The sequence below is a fragment of the Corapipo altera genome, unplaced genomic scaffold (genome assembly GCF_003945725.1).
Source record: "Corapipo altera isolate COAL_440 unplaced genomic scaffold, ASM394572v1 75, whole genome shotgun sequence".
Taxonomy (NCBI): Eukaryota; Metazoa; Chordata; class Aves; order Passeriformes; family Pipridae; genus Corapipo; species Corapipo altera.
Window position 1 is genome coordinate 2,269,570 of NW_020884887.1, and position 22,694 is coordinate 2,292,263.

A 22,694-nucleotide genomic window follows, 5' to 3' on the forward strand; every position below is an offset into this window, starting at 1 on the left:
ATTAATGTTAGTACTTAAAGTACAAGGTTGGCATTCTGATACCAAAAGCAAACTGAAAAAATTTAATTGTTTTAAAGTGCTTTTTTAAAATAGTTTAATCATAATGTATTTAAATGACAATGAAATTTATATTTGAAAAAACCAAAACAAACCACAAAAAACATAATCCATGCCAGCACTTTCCAGTTTATAAGACATTCTAACCCAGCAGTTTAGAAGTATATAAACAAAAACACAGTAGTGTAGTTTTGAAATAAAAAAGTTGTAATGAGAGGCCTTCTGTAAAAAAGGCCTTCCAATGGCTATATTCCTATTAAATGCTGCACCACAGAACATAACTAAGTATAAAACAAGGATATGAAATTAAAAGTTGGTTGTATCATAGGAAGCAATCAAACCATAATAGTGTACTAATACATCACAAGTGAGAACCTGTTAGATACACAAAACAGCATTAACCAAATGGACTAAGGCTGAAGGTAATTCATGTATCTACTGATCATTACAGCTCTGAAAAAAATAAGTCCTCAAATGTCTTCAATATTTCACTCCAGCTACTCTCTTGTGCATCACAAGGCAGAGTCAAACCCTTCTTACTCTTGTGGTGGTCATTACACACATTTCCTTTGTTCACACAAAACTGTGAGCAAGAATCCTCTAAAACTGCCCTTTGTTAAAATTTTGTGATTAAAATGATTTTTTTTTTGCAACAGTTGTATTGTCAAACCTTATTTACTCATCTTCATTGTATACTTCAAAGATGCAAATTAATTAGGATCCGTAATAGTGCTCCTACTTAGTGATTTTTTTTGTTTGTTTACTAACTGTGTTCTGAAAGGATGCAGCAAAATTCTAAAATTAAAACAAAATTCAAACATACAAAGGTAATATATACTCCCTCATTCTATTGCCATCATCCAGGTCCTACTGATTAGAACAAAGATTCATTCTGAGATTTAACAGAACAAAGCCATTTTCTGAACTAAGCACATTTCTGCTAGTGGAACCTTATTTAACATTGTGTCATAAGCAAGAAGAAAACCCTTAAAATATTTAGATACTATGTCTCTATGTGAGTAGGTTATAATTAGATTATTAACTCAGGGGAGGAGATCATACCTTCCCACATATTTGTTCAGCACTTGCCAGAACTAGACTTTGACCTACAGAGACAGATGGACTCTACCCAATAAGGAAGAGGGTGTGCTCAGGAGGGAGAAGAGTTTGCTGACAAATCAGTTGATTTGGTTCCAGCTATAACACTGACCTACTTGTAGAGCACACTGTAAGGCATTTAAATTTCACCACTGGTAAAAGAGAAAAGAACTTATCTACTCCACCATAAAGAAACTGGGTTACTGGTCCCTGATTGCATATTTTCAGATTATCCAGGTGCAACTCTTAGAGCATACAAATCCAGGCTCTCTCTTTCCAACACTCTTGTTCATCCTTCCTAATTGTGACATTCCAACTGATCCCTTCTCTCCAAAATCCAGAATTACCAGTGACAGAGAACAGATCTGGCCTAATGGGAGCAAGTATTCGTGTGTAACAACTGCAAGGACCCACAAACTGAACAGAGGGAAGAATGCAAAGATGATTTTATTAACATTTTATAATTAATACTTATTTAATTAATACATATATTGAAATTAATATTTATAGAGTACTTGATCTGAAGTGCTTCTGTACAGATCTCTCTCTTTTGCTTTCTTGGGCTCTGTTATCAAACATGCAAATGCATAAATAAACACAGGTAGGATGTAAGAATCTGCTCACACGACTGTTACTCATTGAGCTTTAGGCAGAAGTCCATTTCTCTTCTACCAAATTCTGCTCTAGTCCTTCTTATTATTTTAAGGTAAGATCTGGTTATTCATAATAAATAATAAATAAATAAATAATCTGGCTATTCATGTTGTGTTTATAGACAAAACTACAGAAGAAATAAACACAAACACTGAAAAAAACCCAGTTATGGAGACTCCAAGCCTTGCAAGCATCTTCTGATTTTATTAAATAAATAAAGGTAAAGTAACTGCCTTGAATAATAATCCCTTTTATCTTTATTTGAAAAGGGAAATATTAGCTAGAAGCATCTCATGAATCAAACTAATCCCAACTCAATATGGTAGGCACATCAGCGTATCAGATACTGTTTATCTGAAAAGTTACACTGACAAGTCCCTCTCAGCTCATCTTGTAATATCTGTTTGAAATCTTCCCCTTTTTGATCCTGTTCTGAAATCAGAAGCGAGTTGCCTTTAGCATTTGAAATTCAGCTGTCAAATCAATCCCCATAAAACACTTGGGGGGGAAAAAAAAATCATAGCAGGTGCTGAGAAAGTTCCACATTGGCCTTGTGCACAACTGAAGGCAGACAACACCTCTGCACATGACCTTTTCTACCCTCACTTAATACCTATTAATGCTTCATATTACTTTCTACTTTAAAGAAATTATTCCTCTAGTAAGATGTACTATCATTGGAGGGAGCTTTTACAGATCAAAATAGGCAACTACCATTCTAAGTACAGAAGTTCCACTCTCACCACTTACATCACTTGTTTTCTTCTCGTCTGTTTTACATTTTGGTTTGAACTTTTCACATTGAAGTTATGAGGAAAAGAATAAGGTGCTTTCATGTTTATGGAAACCAATCAGAGTATTATAGTATCAATGCAATTAAATAATTAAAAATATAATGATCTTATCTGAAGAGGTATTTCAATACACCACTTGGCATAATGATTGCAATTGAAAACCCTTCTAGACCGCAGCCTACTTGGCACTTGCTTATTTATCAACTTATTAATTTCTGTTCTGTTTACAAAGTGGAGGCAATGAAGGAAATCTCAAGAGTTTTTTGTTGGTTTTTTTTTGGGGGTGGGGGCTAGTTCTGGTTGCAGCCACTTTCCCTGCAATAAGGAAAAGATTCCCATGGAATGATAAAGGACTCACTGTTACACTATTACAGGAGATGAATTGCATTAACCCCTGCCCTTCCCCATTGTACTTGCTGCCCACTGAAAACAACAACAGAATTACTAAAATCCCACACTCTCTAATGGGATGATAATAGGATTCAGAGGCCATTAGGGTAAAGGCAATCCATATTTTACAGTTTAATAAGCTCTTGCTGAAGATGCTGGATCCCTCTTCAAAGCCAACAATTACTGATTTAGTATTAACAAATCCTCAACTGTCAAGACTGCAGAATACATTCAAGATGAAGTCAACAGTTTACGGTGACAGACTTTAAAAATGTGTGTAGAAAAATGAAATCACTTAAATTGAAGTAATTTGTAATTTTACAGTGATACGGGTTATTACTGTCATTTCATATTTCTTTAGATCCAAAAGTCATGGTTACTCAAGTTTGCACATAATTCTCTCTGAGTTCTGTGGTGTTTGTTTTAGAAGGCAAGCACTTTTGTCCTGTTTTCTAAGCATGCACCTCTTGTCACAAGGAAATAAAACATTGAACACAAAACCATGGGACCAACTGAGTAATGAAATAAATTTCTCCACAACCACAAATAATCACACAGACAATTTTTTAATATTATGATTGCCTACTAGGCTGTAGATTCAAAAGAACTCATCATTTTCTAATAGCATGCCTTGAAATGTAGGGTGAAAAAACACAAACTTACTCTGCCTGCTGATAACCATTCTTTAAAAACACCATTCCATATATCTTCGAAAAGCGAATGTGCTGAAGATTTTCCTAGGTTCTTTTAAGAAAGAATCATCTTATCTATATTTTTTGCTGTATCCAGTTACTCCCTATTCCCTTGTGTAACTGACTGGGGATATTAAGAACAGTCCATAGAAGATCCAGTCCACTCCTTGCATTCCTGAAACCAAAAATATACCTCACTTAGATACCCCCAAAAGTGCTGTTGGATCTAAACCAAAAGAATAGTGGAAAGCAGGATTTAAGTTTCTGAAAGGGAAAAAAAAAAGTCCCAGTGAAAAAATATGTGATTTTTTAGAAGTGATATTTCTGAAACTCAGTTTTGCCCCCCCCAAACAGTCACACAGTTCTCAGTGAGGCAGAGAAGAGCCACTGGATCTAAAAATACAGACCATTGCTGTTATAACAGAATGATTTTGTGCCTGAGAGCTCACAATCACACAAACACAAGAATAGGAAAGCAAAATAAAATATATTGTCAGAAAACAACTAAAACCAAAGGCCTGCTATCATTTCAGACTGAGGAAGTCAATTCTTCACCATTTACGGAGGCAGTTTTCCTCTTTTGGTTCTATTAACTTCAGCTGCTCTTCAGTTTATAAACTGTGAAAGCAGGTTCTTCAGCATCCATTCCAGCACACGAAATAACTGTAAATTCTGAGGGGCCATACTAGTTTCTTGGTTTCTAATAATGAATCCAAGGACATCTTTCATTACCTCCACAGTTTTATGATACAAGCATACATTTAATGAATATTGACTTGGTAGTTTTCCTACTTCTCCAAAAGTAGATACATTGAAGTTTTGAGCTCCACTTCCACATCTTTGCTTTGTCACACCTAATGCAAAAAGAAAGTTTTCAGTACATTCAAAGAACAATGGGGGAAGAAAAGCAGAATGATTCCTGCAACAATTAAAACAAGTTTTTACACTATTTTGAAAGATCCCTTCCAGAGCACCTAGGGACATCAGAGGTTTTTGAAGCATAGCTTCCAGGCAAACTAACAAAAATAACAAGAGGAACTGATGACCTAACTAATTCCATGACAGGAACTGTCCTATCACAATGCAAAGCATAACTACAACATAAACAGAAGAAAAATATCAAATACCACCCAAATAGCCTCTTTGAAGAGAGAAACAGAGAGCATATAAACCACTCATTTCTAAGGACCTTTTTCTATAGATAAATTTAACACCTAACTACGTTTAGTGTTTCATGGTTTTCACATCCAATGAAGCCTATTATCTCCTGTATTCACTGCAGTGGACTTGGATTCCTGTATCCTGTCCAATGCTGACTTTAAAAAAAAAAAAAAAATCAGTGTACCAAGGTAGTGAAACAGTTTATCATTCTCCTCCAGAAAAAAATGGAAACATAAAACAATGTACTTGTGTATGCTCCAGAAACAGAGAGGCTGGAGTGGGTCCAAAGAAGGGAACAGAGTTGGGGAGCACCAGGAGCAGCTGAGGGAGCTGGAGGGGCTCAGCCTGGAGAAAAGGATGCTCAGGGGGGACCTTCTTACTCTCTACAACTCCAGGACAGGAGGGTGGAGCCAGGTGGGGGTCGGGCTCTGCTCCCAGGGAATAAGGGACAGGATGAGAGGAAATGGCCTCAAATTGCCACAAGGGAGGTTCAGGTTGGACTTCAGGAAGAATTTCTTCACCAAAAGGGTGCTCAGGCATTGGTAGGGGTTGCCCAGGGAGGTGGTGGAGTGCCCATCCCTGGAGGTGTTCAAGGAAGAACTGGACATGGCATTAGTGCTCTGGTGTAGTTGACACGGTGCTGGTCAGTCACAGGCTGGGCTCAATAATCTTAGAGGTCATTTCCAGCCTAAATGATTCTGTGAAAGCAGTTTTAAAAAAGAAACTAGAACCTTCAACCACGAGTGACCAGTTCATAAAGAAGATTTCATGTTAGAAGGTAGTGAACAAGGATAAAACAATTAATTTTTTAAGGTTGGCCATGGCTAACTGTGTAAATGTGAAAAGAAAATGTGTTGCCTGCGCTGGAGCCCTAATTTGCTTTGAATTTGACATATGCTCTCTCAAAAGACCATTTTAATTTGTATTTCAGTCATTCTAAAAGATCCTCTCAGAAAAGGTAGGAAGGAGATGCTGTATAATGAGCTGTAATACAATAATCATGGTTTGGATTTCTGTCAAGTTGCTTAGAACACAAATGAGCATTTATCAGGAATTTGCCCAAAACAAATAATTTACACTCATTTCCGCAACAAGACAGGCATGATTCTCTTCCATTCAGCTCTTTGTTAACTCTGATTAATTACTTCATTTCCAAATTTCATTAGAAACATATTCATCTTTTCTAGGTAGCAACAACTGATATGCTGCATCTCCAAGTCTCATATTAGAAAACCAAACATCTGCCCATTCCTTACATTCTACTGACCTCTAGAGACTGTATGTATATATGTATAGCACATATACATTATTTATGTCCATGTACACATACTAGAGCATCAGTACAATAGATTGGCCTGAGAGGAATCTGCATGCAGTATTTGATGTTAGAGTTTTTACTCTAATCACACATTGTTCTTGGAAACGTTCCCTCTCCTGTGTTTTCTAGACATGCAAAGTCTCTTGCTTTTATTCCCTCTCTTCTCTTTGTGTCCTTCCAACACAAACACACCATGCCTTATCTGCTGTGTACAGAATTAGGCTGCAAGTACAAATATCAATATAAATATTGAGATAATCCAGGTTTCATTTAGGCACGAATACCTGCTGGGGAGGGAGTGCTACAAACCAGACACTCTGAGTCGCTGAAAAACAGGCCTTATTGTGTGTGGGGAGAGGAGATCAGTCTCTCACAACTCAGTATCAACACTTCTTCCCCCCACCACATGATAACATCTTGCAGCAGATTCCTTGTCTCCATTTTGCTGCCAGGGAAAAAACTGCACAAAAGCCTGTGTTGGGGTTGACATTTAGACCAAGCAGAAAGGGCTGAAGGAGTTGAATTTGTCAACTAAAATCTATTCAAAATAGACACGAATCAAATAATGAAGGGAAACGAGGGGAACAGAAAAGACACTGTTCTTCCCTAACAACGTTAGAATAACTACCATTGTTAAGAGCTATTACTTGGTAATGCTCTGAGGTCAAGTATAACAAAAAACATTACCACAAATATAAACAAAATTAACATGTGAAATCTGAAAGGTACATACTTTGTATTCAGTTCTATATCAAAATTCCTGCAAACATACATTAGGGTTTCTAACACTGCTAATATTCTATAGAGAAGGACCACTCATAAGATACTTTCATATGATTTTTATCCTCTGGAATCTCAGAAAGGTAAGTTTAGGAGAAGGATCTGAAAAAAACATCCTACTTCAAAAAGCTTTAGCTAAAAAGCTTTTTCACTTTTTTTTTTTTTACTTTGAGGGAGGGGAGATAAAGCCTTCTAATCTTTAATGCAATGTTTTACAGACTTATAATCGCATTGCATGTGGTAACAGAATAGAAATTTTATTTGATTTGGAATCAGCTATGAGCTACAGGTTGAATTTTATTAAATCAATATAAGCTATAGATAGCAACTGAGCTCTTTATCTTCAAAAACTGCATGCATGGAGTAAGAACTGTGTTAGCTAAATATATTCTACACAATACAGCTAAAACCCCCCCTTATATCCATTACTTGGAGTTACTCAGGAGTTACTGCAGCATAAACAAGGAAAATATATTCATCCACATCTTTGCCTTTAGAAGATTCTTAAGATGTCTCCATTGCCAAATCCTATTTCTATTTTTTTTTACATTATTTTCATTCACCTTTTTATTCACCTATTTTAATAAGACTATCACAGTGATGGACCAATGATATAGATGCATTTGAAACAAGCTTCACAAATAAGTCATTACATTACTATGACCTGCAGTACACTTTCCTATGTACATATCACAGCTTTATAGTTCAGTAACTTACTGCAGACTCCTAGACATCCACTCTCCCCCTGCTCCAGTAACGTGAGACCAGGTATGTATTTTTAAATTTCAAATGGGCTTAAATTAAAATACATGATTTCAGATTTCTGTGTTTGTTTTTACATAAGTAAGTGTCCAGAGACAAACCTACAAAGACAGTACTGCTGCTACTGGAAATTGTGGCACTAAACTCAGTTGTGGCCAGAATTATTTATCCTATTCAGCTATTCTGAGCTTTCCATAGTGTACTCCTAAATAAAATTTCCAGTGTACAAGTGTGCTTGCTTTTCTCTTCATGACTTTGAGAACTGAGAAATACAAAGATAAAAGTTTATTCCTCGGGGCTATATTGTGTCATAAGCCTTTCAACTGAATTTGCCAATGTTTTCAACAGGGAATTCTCTTTAGAAACTCATGACATATTACAATCTTTTAAACTAAATTGCATACCATTTCATTGAACTGGCAAGTCTGAGGGTAAACTGCAGTGGGGAAGGTGATGTTCTCACAGGCAACAGTCAGGCTTAGTTTTCTGAATGACACAGAACTGTAAAAATGGAAAAGTACTCATGAACTTTTGGCCATGCCCAGCTGAGATGCACAACCTTCAATGGCCAGGGCTAATTGTCTCTAAAACATTAGGAACTATTAAGACTGAAGAAAAAAAAAAAAACCCTCACAACTATATGACTATTCAATAAATATGTAAAACACTGACATTGCCTAAACCGTCCTCATGAAACTCAGAAAGATTTTACTTCTCCAGAGAAAGTAAGCAAACAGTTTTCTGAAGGTTATGGAATTGCCTTAGTAGGTACACAATTTGAGCAATAAATTAAAGAAGCAGAACATTAAGGAAAACCCCTGTTGGCAACAGCAAAGCTGAGTAGGAAAAAACTCAAAACATCAACCTAAAGCTTGTCATATTAAAGAAATTTTGATGCACACGTCTGCAAACCCCCATGAAAATAGTAAACACAAACTACAATAAATAAATAAATAATCTACAATGCAAATGACATGGGAGATTGACTGTAGAGATCTGCCACACATTTTTCTATCTGTATCATTTTCCAATTATAAGCAGATGCTGAAATTTTCTTACATGCTAAGTGACAAACCAAATAAAGCCACATTGCTATGGATTATAAACTTCAGCAAAACACAGTCATTTTAATTCCAAAACCAGAAATCTCTTCTCTAAATGATCTTCAAATAATTCTTGTTTTTCCTTTTTTTATTTTTTTTTTAATTTAAGGTACAAATAAGTACAAACCACTTGCATGGAGATAGATCACATTTTATAATGAGTAGCCTAAGTTTTGCATGTTTACCCTGCTTTACATGAAAAGCTGGGATTAAAGAAACCAACACAACATCCATTAGTGTTTTGAATTTGAAATCAGTTACGGTTGATGATCATCTCCAAAAATAAATATTCCCACAGATAGAGGTCAGTGGTTGCCTGAAATTGCATCAGTTAGTGCCTGTATACTAAAATCCTCGTGTCCTTTGGGACTGCTTTATCGTTTTATCAGATTAATTAATAAAACAGTAGTTTTAGCATAGAGCACCAGAGTTTTCTATTCTCACATTTGCCATTAGGTACTCTACAATTTATTGATCTGAGACTCATCATAGGGTTTCTCTCAGAGTTTAATCACATAAGAAGATGGTAACTCACAATTGCTCACAGTTTAAAAAAAGTACATATAAAATAATGTACAAGTTAAGAGACAGCATTTTTTTTCATCTTTTAATTATCCTATGTGTTGATTTGGCAAGTTCTTACTGTTCTCAAAGGAAAGTAACTTCATTGAACCGGAATTCTAATTTTGAAGTTGCATGCATTTCATTTCTTAATTTATAATTAAACATTTGTATTTTGTGGCTGCATTGGGGAAAAAAAACCCAAACAAACAACTAACTTTTAGGGATAGTCTTTCACCACTTCCTCTAAGAAAACACACATGTCAAACAATGTTAATACCAGTGATAACATTTTAAAAGAGGGAAGTAAAACCTAAAAACCTTACAAGAAGACAGATGGTTGTATCTACATGTGCCTCCTTTCAGCACACGTATCTCCTCAGGTTTTCAGATGGAATAGCACCTACAATAATGATGTAAAAAATTACTGGTCTCTTATTATGAAACTACCAACAGCCTTGAGGTTTTTCTTTGGCTTTTGTAATCTCACTGCATTTCTTTCTCTGGATGAAGTAATCTTTACTTTGCTCTCCAGCAACATCTACTGGAACCTCAGTAAAATGCTGCTATTTCTATTAATCACCCATTTAACATCTAGTATGGCAGAGTTAGCAAATGCCAAAAGGAGAGAGAAATCCTCTGCAATTCTGATCTCAAACAGATCAAGGTGGCTCGTCTTCAACCTTCTAGTTCCCTGCCATTTCATAAGGAACAAAGTCTTCATGCCTAATTTCTATCAAAAAGCCATCTACCATTTGTACACTTTATTTAAGTCACAAAATATCATTTAAAGTACCACTCTGCATCCAGGACTTTCATTTTTGTCAGAGAAGTTACTCTTAATTGCAGTTTGATCCAACATGTGTGTAAACAGAACTGAAGCATGAAGAGAGCTTGGAAGAACATACAGAAACATTTTGGAAGGTGAAGCAGAGGTGTAGTGGCAATTCCAATGCCAAATAATAAACAGTTAAAACGTAAAATATTAAACAATGAACAAAACAATGAAACATTTACAGACATCTCTTGTCTGATTTCAGGTCCTCAGGAAAAAAATAAAATCTGTCCCTTTCTATGAGATGAACGTGGTCTGGTTAACTCCCACTGAAGGCGAGTACTCAGGTGTGAAGTCCCTCTTCGCTGCTGGGAGACTCATCTTCCCTGGGGGTTGACCCTGCTCAGCTGAGTGGTGGTTTGTCACTGCCTGTCCTGCAGAACCTGCCACTGCAAACGGCCACAGAAATCCCTGCCATGGAATTTTGTGAGGTCCGGAGCTCCGCGCACTCAGACGCTGCGCGAGCAGGGCTGAGGCACTGGGGGAAACTTGCCTAAAGACCAAAGTTCTCAAGTAAACCCGCTCATTTCAGCCCTCGGTGTGCTCATTTGTGGGTCTGCAACACGAAATTCTGCCTATCAAAGGCTGTTTACTCTCTGACAGCTCACCAACTTCGCTTCTCACAGCTCTGCTTTCAGGGCCAGCTAATAAGTGCTCCACTTCACAATAAACACTGGTCACTACAATATTATTTGCCTTCCTCTAAAGCCCTAATAATGGTCTAACTATCCTTGACTGCTTGTTCACTTTTCAGTGTGACAATGAAACTGCTGCTCAAAATCCCTTCCTCCTATTTTGAGTCTCAGTTTGCTAATACAGGGAGCAACTGTAAAAACGTAGGAGAGAAAAAAAGGCACCAAAGCCAGTGAAGACCAGAAACAGAAGTCCCAATAGTTAAATATACCAGTTGTGAATAAAAGGCACTTATGAGCATGAAATATTTTAGAAGTAATTAAAATTATTTTTGCCTTTTGGAATCCCTATAAAGCCTACATGTATTTTTATGGAGAATAAAAGGGCACGTTTCCCAAAAACACAAACCCTTTCGGCTACAGAATTTCTTATTATCACAAGACTTAAGTTCATAGGCTTTGCCTGATAAATTACCTCCTCTCAATAACTGTTAAAATAGGAAGCCCTTTATTGTAATCCAAGTGCACTTGTGGACAGCACTTTCAGAGTTAACTCCATTTGACAACTGACATAAATCCATTATTCTAATTTGGTGATTGCTTTACTAAACACAGATGCATTTTACGAGTTTTAGTCACGTATTTCATTCAGGATGCTACTTAATCTCAATTTACAAAACATAAACACGAAATAGGTTTTACAGTACGTCTAAAAGGGTAGAGCTATTCATCTGATGAAATGCCAGGCAAACAAACCACATTCACCTAGACCTAAACTCAATGCTGGATTTTGCCTTACACAATAAATAGTAAATAAGTAAATTATTTTTGTTTAGCTGTTGCAATCAAATTGCAGAATGCAAGCTCCCCGAGGGTTATAAGACTCAAAAGCATCTCTTACACTGAGATTTAAGCACTGAATTTAACCTTAAGCAAAGTCCAGCTTTCACAAAAGCTGGCTCTCTGATTTATTTTGATACACAGAAAAAAAAAGAGGGGAAAAAAAAACAAGCATTCAGTGTGAATACAGCATCCACCCAACCCCATTTCTAATTCAATTTATAGCAGATACTTTACATCTTAAACAAAAGGAATCTGATACAACACCGATGCTGCCTCTTGCTGCAGTTGCTCGCCTCAGTTACAGAACGCTGGAAATCCACCGCTCCGACCGAGCACTCCATAAAACATTCGCATTCAGACACTTCTTACCTGCCTCAGTTGAAGGCTTCCTTCCCTTGTTAGCAGTATGAAGCATCCTCTAGCCTTCCCAATCCTTAGCACCGGCCTCAAATTGCACAGCTAAGTCCCTTTTTTTTTTTTTTTTTTTTTTTTTGCGAGAGAACGCTTATTCAAAGTGATTAGTTTTTGTTGTCCCTTTTAAGTCCCTCCTGCGGGAAAGAGCCGGCGAGAGATGTGACGCCACCTTTTAATCTTTTGCGAGAGTGAAAAGGCAGAAAAGGAGCGCTCGATCAAACTGAGCTTCACACATGACTAAAACTCGGCGGAGAGGCTGCGAGCTCTGGCTGAAGCACCACTAGGCGTGAGTGTAAGAACAGAGAAGAGGGGAGAGTCAATGAAATGTGACAACGTATGTGCATCAAAGACGGGGGAAAGAGGGAGAGAACAATGAGAGAGAGATCGCGACAGCAACGAGGGGAAGAGAAAGAATGAGAATGGGAGGGAGAATGAGCAGGAAGAAAAGAGGAGAGTTTTGAAGCGACGAATTCGCAGAATAAAGCCAAAGTGTCTGGCAGCTTCTGTTTTTATCTCAGTGAGCATGACATACTGCCTCTCTCATTTAGCAACACATTCTTGTCTCTTCCAGGTTTGAAAACTGAGATAATCACAGCGTGTGCCTGTTTTTGCCTGGCTGGTAGACTCGTGTGCAGTACACCTGAGATGCCCCCCGACCATCTTCCAGAGATGCATTTATGTGCAATTAAGTTCATGTATTCATTAGGAAAGACACCGTCCCCCCCGCCCCCCAAAAAGCAGAAACTGCTAATTTCAGCATCAATATACAATATAGTTTAACTGGCAGATGGAATTCTACTTATAACTGCTAACAAACTGCCACTGATAAACAAATGACTGAACAAATGTTTAATGTTAATAACTGGGGTTTCATAGCAGCAAAACATATTAGCATTGATAAATCTGTTTTTTAAAAAATGGCATTTCAGACACTTTATTCTATTTAACTTATAATTTCAAGATGAAGTTGCACTAAGTAGTAGGAAAAGAAAAAAACGTGACCTGGAACTAACATTTTTAAAGGAATCCATCAGAGGTACTTTCCGATTTCCAATATTTGTAAAAAGAATTACAAGGTTAAACCTAAATTTAAAATTTTAAAGTTAATTATGAATTCCTACTCATTTAGAAAAGCTCTAAGTCCTCATGCAAGTCCACACTATGTCCTCATACAGGTAGGGTTTATTTTCATGGAACATGAGGGTTGGATGTGTGTGTGGATGGTTTGGTTGATGTTTTTTTCTAACTACAGATACCACCTGTAACATCAGGACAGCTTCTGTAATTCACTTTTTTATACCTTTTATCTTTTCATGCTAAAGGCAAATAGGCTTTTTGCCAACTGGCCCAAAGCACACATGGTACCTGTCTGCAGAACTGACACAAGTCCATGGTCAGACCTGGCTGGTACATGGAGATCTAAGCAAACCTGAAAAAGAACACATTTTCTTTGCTGCAGCACCCTATTTGGGCCTTCCCTTGGATCCTACCACCTCAGCTCAGGGAAAAGGAAGGACCATGTCAGTAAGATGCTGGAAATCTGGACCTAGATCTGACCTGTCCAGCACTCTGCTGTGCCAGCTTATGCAAGTCACAAACATGACCTTTGGGCACCTGTGCCTTCAGATATGTAACTAGCTTAAAAAACAATGTTTTAACAGCTCTACAGAATTCAGTATCCTCTGTTGTAAGAGTTTTCCAGTTCCAAAGATGAGTTCACAAGTGATTATCAGGGTATCAGTGGTCCATTTCAACACTGAGTACTTATGTATCATTATTGTACAACAAAACTTTCAAGAATTGATGTTTTTTCTGTGAATGCTAAACTGGAGAATCTCACCAGAAACCAGCATATTAAGCTCTGGACAGATGGAATCCAGTTTTCATATTTGTATAGCAAATTGCTATATTGCAAAACAAATCTTTAATTTAAGCTTGCAAACTGACCCATACCCCACCCACAGTTACTGATAAATTTGTGATTGCTTCAGTGTTCCACCTCTTATTTTTTGTCCCCTGGGGACTGGCAATACACTGACATAAATACAGACCCATTAAAATCAGATTCTCACTAACCTTGTGCCATCTTCAACATGTGAGCTCAGAGTAAAATTTACCATAAGGAGACAAATATTAGTAAGAAAAATGGGCTTTTAAACCTCTCTCCCTACAGCATTAGCCTGACCAAGCACGGGAGTAGTTTGTGTGATGGATCAAGTATTTCTCCTTGCTCTGTTGGTGTTACAAAGGTCTCCTGTTTTATGGAAATAAATACCACCTGAAAATTCAGGGGGACAGTAAGATGAGGGAGAAATAGAGATCCATGTGTTCAGTTATTGCTAATTTTTCTGGACTATTATTAGTAAATACTCTAAAGGAAGTGTCTATCTACTTTTTTAAAAGAAAACAAGCAAAAAGAAGTTCCAAGTTCCCATAAGAAGCCCCTCTGCCTATGCAGTGTGTGCTTAGGCCTGTGCACACTTAAAATGAATAACAGGAACAATTAAGGAAGAGATATTTCCTGTTTCCTGTTAATTTTGTATTTTCTCACCCTCACTCGTAAATTGCTTTTCTCATGGAAGACTTGATAAGAAGTTTCCACATCTCTTACAGTGTACTAGATTATATCCATGACAACTTCCAAAAAAATGCAAATATGTATATTCGTACTTCTAGAAGTATTTATTCATCCTCACAGGCCTATCTACAAATCCACAATGAAATCAAGACCCTGCATTTGCATCCAAGGTCAACAAAACACTTGAAAACATGCATGCAGCTTGTTTTCATGGAAGATGTAAGATTGTGTGGCTAAAACTCAGCATAAGCTTGTACAAGGAATAAATAAATTGTTTTCTACAAGAACTGACCTTGTGTTTGAACTGAAAGTGTTTGGACACTGAACTGCTTGACTCCTTACAGCTCCGCTGAGCAAAGCAAGTCATTCTCCTATGGAAGTGAGTTATTCTATAAATCAGCCACATTTCCATAAGACAGGCAAGGCTTTGACGAACACGAATGCGAAAACTCTATTTTACTGCTGTTAAATGTGCTTCCACTTAAACTTCTTCAAGCAGTACTCCAGGAGCATACCAGCACCACACCAGAGAACATTACAAATAACACAGAAATGTACTAGTAATGCCATTTTGTGTAGAGATATAAATAACTGATTCCCAGTCCTTTTTCTTTTTTTTTTTTAATACTCTTTCACCATTACAGAGAAAATAACTAAATCAGAGCTCTCCCTCAATCTTACCTGAGGAAACCAAGACAAGTTTAATCACAGAAAACCTCTTAATCCATTACTTGCCTACTCTACTAGAAAACTGGATCATTCTTCTGTTTGCTTTAGGTCTAGAAAGTCATTAGCCTGCATGCAAACACCTACCCTGTGACTTGAAACCTGTGTAGTAAGTAACAAAGCAGTTTAAGAACATTCAACACATTTCATGGTTTCAGTGGTGCTGGATCCCCATGGCCCCCTCCCAGGAAAATGCAGTGTTATGTAGAACATGGAGCATCATGACAGCAAATTATGGGGAAATAAAGTGGCAAATGACTACAAAAGTGATCACTGGCCAGAAAGGGACTACTGGCCAGAAACACTCTGACTTTGGAGCTAAATGAAAGCTTCTGACTGTGCAAAAGAGCTGATGACCACTTTCTCTTAGCAATATCCTTCTGTATTTTACATCTAGCAAAGAGTCTCTTTGCCAATTACCTGGCTGGGTGATACAAACACAGAACTGATTTCTTCAACCTTTTGGTTTTGTTTCTTCTGTTTCAGACCTGAAGACAGACTGTGTCTGAAAGCATTTTTTTTTTTTTCAGTTACATCCACTGATTTAATAAAGCATACCACCTTTTTTCCTCCACAAACCCTGTTTCAATAATACCTTTGGATCTCTTACACCACAAACACTACACAAGTAGAATGGCACAGTGAGGCCCTTCACCCCTCCCCAGCCACCATTCCCAAGACTGTGATCTGTTCACTGCTCAGAGCAAATACAAGGAGTAGCACAAGGGCTACAACTGAGGCAGAGCACAAAAGAAAACCCCTTGTGTCTTATATTGTCTATACTTAACTTCCCAGCATCCAATTTACAACAAGAAATGCACTTGGTGGGGTAAAACAAGTGTCTGGATCAGACATAATTTTACTGGTGAGAGGCACAGGATAAAGACCTTGCACAAGCACAAGCTACACACAACAACCTGGCAGGGTGAAGGAAAACTGTGATGCTATTGCTGGTATGAATTATAAAACCACTTAAATGCAGTTTTTTGAGCATAACTGAATACATGTGATAGCATCATTATAAATTAAAACTGTTTATGACCTCCATTTGGTCCAAACACCACAACCTTACTCACTGTATGCATGGCTGAACAAACTGATCTACGACTGCCTGTGTTACACGAGAGAGGGGACAGGCAAGTGTTCTGCAAGGGAAACAAAAAGAAAATGCCAGCAGAAGGAGCTTGTAATGAGTCATGCAGATTTCTTAATGGCTACTAAAAATAATCTTTGATTCTTATCATTGTCAACTCAGTAAGTGATAATAACTAATACCTAAGTTGTTATTCTGTTTACACATTTAATTTGTAGTTTTCTCTATTTCATAAAAATAAGTGTTAGTATATTTCGAAACCAATCATTTCATTTCATGAATGGAAATCAGTACTTTTGTAAATTTTGCTAAAGTGCTAAAATAGGAGATAATCAGTATGTTCTTGGTTATTTGGGAACACTAATTTCAAAGGACATGTAATTCCACCCCGCCCTTCTATTTACTTGTAAAACCATAGAGGAATATGCATTAAAATGACATTTCAAAATTCAGACTTCTGTGGCACCAACTTGTTGTCTGTCTGGTTAGAATTTTTACTCCAATTGCAGTCACCAACGCTAAGGTCTTTTAAGACTGTCCTCAGTACTCAAACATTTCCTGAAGTGTTTCTCCCAGAAGACTTACATTTTTTAAAACAGCAGCAAACAGATTATCTTCATGTGTGCCTAAATGGTAGCCAGTTCATGTGAAACCCCTGTGCCTCAAATAACATTAGGGATGGAAAGAATAATTTGCCTCCAAGATTCAGGTGTGCCTGCCATGATTTCTGCCTGTCATGGGCAGGGAGCTCCTCCACAGGCACCTTCTGCCTGCAAAGACAAAGGAGGCTTCCAGGAGAGCACCGTGCAGCTCGTGAAGGATTTTCTTCACAACCAGGTAATTTAAGTTCTCTACATGAAACACAAATTTACACTGAGACAACAGAGTACATTGCTTCACCCAGAGTACAATTTATTTTAGAGTACAGGGCAACACACTTAGAAACTGAACGTATCCCAGTTTTACTGCCCAGTCCTCTGAATTAATATGCAACATTCATGCCTTAAGTATACCCTTGAGCATTCAGTACTTCTTTGAGCCACAGCTTTGAAGATGTGTTGGTTTCCTATGCACTAACTTGACCTATATTCAGGCTGACTTCTATTGTGAGATTATTTCTGCTGTGAATTCAATTCCAAATTCTATGTACACTGCTTTGCTACACCTATGATACAGATGGCAAAAAGCACAAGGATGTCAACAAATTAAAAGGCCACTGCTGTCATTCCCTAATAACCAGGGTCATCAAAAACCTTTTTTTTCTGTGGGCTGATCTTGACACAAGCATATCAGCTGGGTAATCTGGAAACACAGAATCAAATCTATAAACCTCTTTAAATTGTTTGTTGTCAGGGTCCAAAGACCTTCTGCCCTTCTGGAGCTGAATTTGATCTGTGTCATGAGCCAAGGACACCTAAAACTGCAAGAGATGGCCAAAAAATAAAGAGGGGTGGGGGGTGTGTAATCAATAACTTTTTAAGAGTGAAGTTCCAAGATGAAAACAGAAAAATGGTGCTCCATCTCTAATACAGGATACAGCAGAAGAAGTGAAAAACAGGAACAAAGGTCTTACTTTCTTAATACTTGCTCTTGTTTATTCATGTCCTGATCCACAGTTTTTGCACCAGAACTCCACTTTTCATATGTATATCACGTCTTTTCGTATTTGAAGCACAAAGGTCTTACAGGATTAGGTCTTACCCTACTAGTAACACCAGAAAATTCATTTAATGGTTCAAATTTTTTCATGTGGGGACCAAGAGGACTAGTATGCTATAACAGAACACCTCATCTCATGAAACAAAATTATCAAGCCCTCTCAGTTTACTAGGCCAGCTGAAAGACCCCTAGAGAACTTGGAAGACTTCCATTTCTGCACATGTATAACAGACCCCTGATGAACAGTTACCTTTACAGCAACAGCTACCACAGCCATGGAGATAACTGAAGATACTGCTATACCAGCAATGTCAAACAACAATATAGAAAAACAACTGCACAGTCCCTTCGTGCTGCCTGAATATTTGCAGAGCCTTACTCATCACATGAGTCAAGAGGTTCTTTTATTTAACAGCTTTATGCTGCACCTGTACTGTGACTCAACAAATGAGTAGGTAAGAAAAAGGGTAGGTAGCTTCCAGAAAGTCTGGGTTTACTCCCCATCTGTTGTGGTGCAGAACACAGAGCAAAGTTCCACAAACAAGGGTTGATGTGGCACATAAAAGCACCCTTGAATCCCTTTTCTTGGCATTCCCTCAGCTCACATCAGACAGAGGTTTTGATGAACCTGTGGTATGAACCAGAAAAGTCATTCCTGCCTTTATCCCTGTCACACCACTAAGAGAACACACAGAGGAGCAAAAGAAAAAAAGGGTAAATGTGAAGTACTCATTAGAATGTTGAGAACACCAAGAGCTTGACATGATTGACTCGAGAACTTTAAGATACAGGATTTTAGGTAAGTTGTTAAAAAGCAACAGAAATATTGCGAAAAACACATGCATATTAGAAATGCTGTAAAAAGCAAACATGACATTACATTATGGATGATTAAAACTTAAAAATATTTAAATGCACATTTTAGGTTTGGTTTTATGATGACTGTTTCACAGTTCTGAAACACAACCAGATCACATTATAAATAGCAAGATGTGGCTTTTTAGGTATGTTCATTTTCTCAAAAATATTCATAGTAAGTAATTTGCTGTATTTAAAAATAATCACAATTTAAAAACAACATTCAAATTCCCCCCTCCCCTCCCCAATGTTTTTTTCTTTAGAACATACAGATTTTGATTCCATGGAAACTCAACTGAGACAGCACCATTTCTTCCACTCAGCTGAGTGCTGGGTTACTGGTGACCAGTGAGAGCACTGATGAACTGTCTGGCTGTTATTTGAAATGTTCTTGAACTTTATGAAGCCAGACTAATTAAAGCAAAAGTTTTCTCCTAAACAGTTTCTGACAAAGTGAAAAAACAGTTAAAAAAAGAAGAGTTTACTATCTTTACTTGTACTGTTTTTCAGCCATTGTAATTTTCAACCCTCTCTCTCCTGTGACAATCACTGAAGAAATTAAAAAACTTTACGTATCAGCCAACACTCTTTTACACTTACCTGATCCTTACTTATGAAATCTGGAATACAATGGTACAATTTCAGATACTGAATACCAAAAAAAACCTCTGGAAGTTGCCAGGAATAGATATGAATTACACTAAACAACATGAGGGAGTCACACAGACTTCTCAGAAAGTGCTCATCTTAACGCACACCAAAAGCACAATATTTAAGAGGTACAATCCTGAAAAACAAAGCAAAACAAAACCACAGAGAAACAAATTTCATAGTGCTCAAATTTTCTAATAACCTCGATTTCCTCTTTCCATGAACTTCCTGTTTTGGGGTGTTTTTTATGACTTTTTTAAATACACTTCTCCCTATGACCCATCTATGAATGGAGTTTAGATAACAGTTGATTTACACAGGTACTTTGAAAACTATGCTTGACAACATCAGGAAGGGGTATCTAGACGTTAAAAAAACCCCACAAAAACCAAACCTGACTCTTTTTCTCCCCTCATTTTTCTCTTTTTTAAATCGTGCTTACTGAACTCTATGGAAAAACATTTAGATCCCTGATGAAATTCTATAAAACCTTATTCATTACAGATTTTCTGCTGATTAGAGTTTCAAGGTAACTACAATAATGTAAAGCAATACCACGCTGCTGCTGGGTTTTTTTTCTTTTAGCATGAAGGATATGAGTGCAGGCACGCAATGCATAAATCATAAAGTATGTTATAAGCATTCTGTTGCCCTTATCTCTATCACAGCACCTAGTTTTTGTCTCAACTCTAACAGATTTCCTGTTAACCAAATTCACAAGCTATTAATTGACATCAGCCAATACATGTTCATGACAAAGAAACAAAATGTGTGAAGAAACATATAGTGCTGTGAATTTAATTTTCAAAATGCTTCTCAGTTTGATAAGAATTAGCCAGACCCATTCTACCATCATAAGTTATGTCTGATAGGCCTAAAAACACATTTTCAGGTACTCACTAGAATGGAAACATTTCTTTATGCTTATCAAGAAGTTCTTTAAGAGCAATGAAAGGATGTTATTGAAATACTTTCAACGCCTGGCAATGCTTAAAGTTCACAAGACAAAACATTTACCATAAAGATAGCAGGAAGAAATTGTTAGTCCAGGATAAGCCACCCAAAACTAAAGATACAGATGCATTTCTCTTACTTACACTACTCAAATGACATCCATGGAAAATCAGCGCACAGCCTCGCATTTCTGGAGCTACGTGCCACCCTCAGGCAGCTCTAGCTCTGATGGTGACCACGAGCATTTGGGCTACACAAACCAGCTCTGGGGAAGCCCACGCTGCAGGGGTTAAGAGCTGGCAAGTGGCCACTCCTGTGCCCTGTTAGCTGCCCTTCCCTCAGCTGCCCCAAATTAAAGCAATCACCACTCTCCACTACAGGGAAATCACTGCCCCTCCCTGCTCCCCAGGTGTCACACATCAGGAGTTTGCCTCCCCTGGGATCCTGCCCAGCCACCACAGCTGTGCTACATCTACTTGTAGAACTGCTTATTTATTATACACCTCCTTGCCCAAAGGCCTCAAAGCAGCTCATGGAATTAGGCAAGCACCCAAGTGCTCTGCTGTGTCACACTCTGAGAAACCTCTTCTTGGCCGAGGTGAAGTGTGCTAAGATGTACTGGAGTGACAAAGGTCAGCAGAGCGGCTGAAGCTGCCAAACTGGAGCTGTACCAGTCACTAACTGGGTAACGCAGTCACAAGTTTTTTCATGACACCCAATATTTACTAGAACAGCAAGTAAGGAGGATGACAATGCTTGAGCTATTCAGCTATAAACACAATGCTTTGCCCCCCAAACCCTTAAAGCTGAGTTTAACACAGCTGTACAGGTGGTATCTCTGCTGAGGGCTGGGGGTTCCACTCCAGGAACTTTAATCTCTAACACAGCACTCATTGAACGCTGCAGCTCTTTTCAGACCGAGTCTCTACACCCAAAGGTGTTCAGGTCAGAGGAAACCAGAGCTGGCTCCCTCCCTGTACAGCCTCAGGCTCCAGCTGCCCCAGGGAGAAAGGAGAGGATAAGGCAGAAATTCTGAGTTTTGCTTTGGTTGTGGGGTTTTTTTCATAGAATCACAGGATGGTTTGAGCTGCAAAGGACCTTAAAGATCACCTAGTTCCAAGCCCCCTGCAGCAGGCAGGCACACCTTCCACTCGGGAAGGTTTTTTGTTGGCTTTGTTTGTTTGTTTGGGAGGGTTGGGTGGTTTGTTGGCTTTTTTTTTTTTCTTTTTCCCCCTTTGGGGTCAGTGTTGCTGCTGTTGTGATGGGTTTTCTTTTTATGTGGAACTCTGCCCCAGGGGCTGCCCGAGCAGGTCCCCAGGTAATTCCCCACCTGAGCCGCTCCCTGCTCCTCATCCCAGCCGCACTCCATCACCCTCCCGACCCCGGGAACAGCCCCGCCGCCCCCCATGCCAGCCGCAGCACGTACCTGCGGGCAAGACAGGAGCCCCTGCGCTCCCTCCATCCTGCTCCTCGCCCGGCGCGGGGCGGGAGATGCGCGGGTACCCCCGCACGGACCATCCTGAGGAGCCGCACCTGGGGCGCTCGGGGGATGGACATCGCACATCACGCCCCGCCCCTCCCCAAGCACCCCCCCGGGGGGCCCAGCACCGGGGTTTTCTTTGGAACGGCAGGAAACGAACATCCTGGGTCAGGCGATGGGACAGAGCCCAGCCCCGCCCCGCAGCGAACCCCGGTGACCGCAGGGCACCCGCCGTGCGCGGGGTGCGGGACCCGAAGGACAGGGGGGAGCACCTGCCCTGCTGAGGGAAGGTCAGAGGAGAGAGGAGCAGGGTGTGACACAAACCAGAGCTGACAGCGTCTGAACAGAGACACAGCTCCGGCAGGAGCAGAGCAGAGAGCCCTCGGATACCGGTTGCGACTGCGATGTGCGGTGAATACCTGAGCAGCCCGGCCGGGCACCGATCGAGGAGAGATGCCAAAGGGCCAACAGTAATGGCAATCCTGTCTCGCCACAGTCATCAGCATGACAAGGCTGATGCTCTAGGTGCCTGAAGAAACAGATCTTTTATTTTCTCAGAGACTCAGGTATAGACTGTGGGCTTAGCTCATGCATAAAAACC

General features: G+C 38.9%; 1 protein-coding gene across 13 annotated transcripts in view; it reads right to left on the reverse strand.

The window, feature by feature from the left end:
- Positions 1–22,694, reverse strand: part of TENM2 (teneurin transmembrane protein 2) — a 625,985-nt gene that overhangs the window by 329,358 nt on the left and 273,933 nt on the right. For 2 of the 13 annotated variants that reach the window (XM_027643091.1, XM_027643090.1), the window contains exon 1: positions 12,050–12,817. The exons of the other annotated variants lie outside the window; for them this stretch is intronic. In XM_027643091.1, the coding sequence (XP_027498892.1) occupies positions 12,050–12,095 (46 nt within the window). In that variant the 5' untranslated portion in view covers positions 12,096–12,817. Of the gene's footprint in view, positions 1–12,049; positions 12,818–22,694 lie in introns of those variants that run through there. 13 annotated transcript variants of the gene reach the window in all.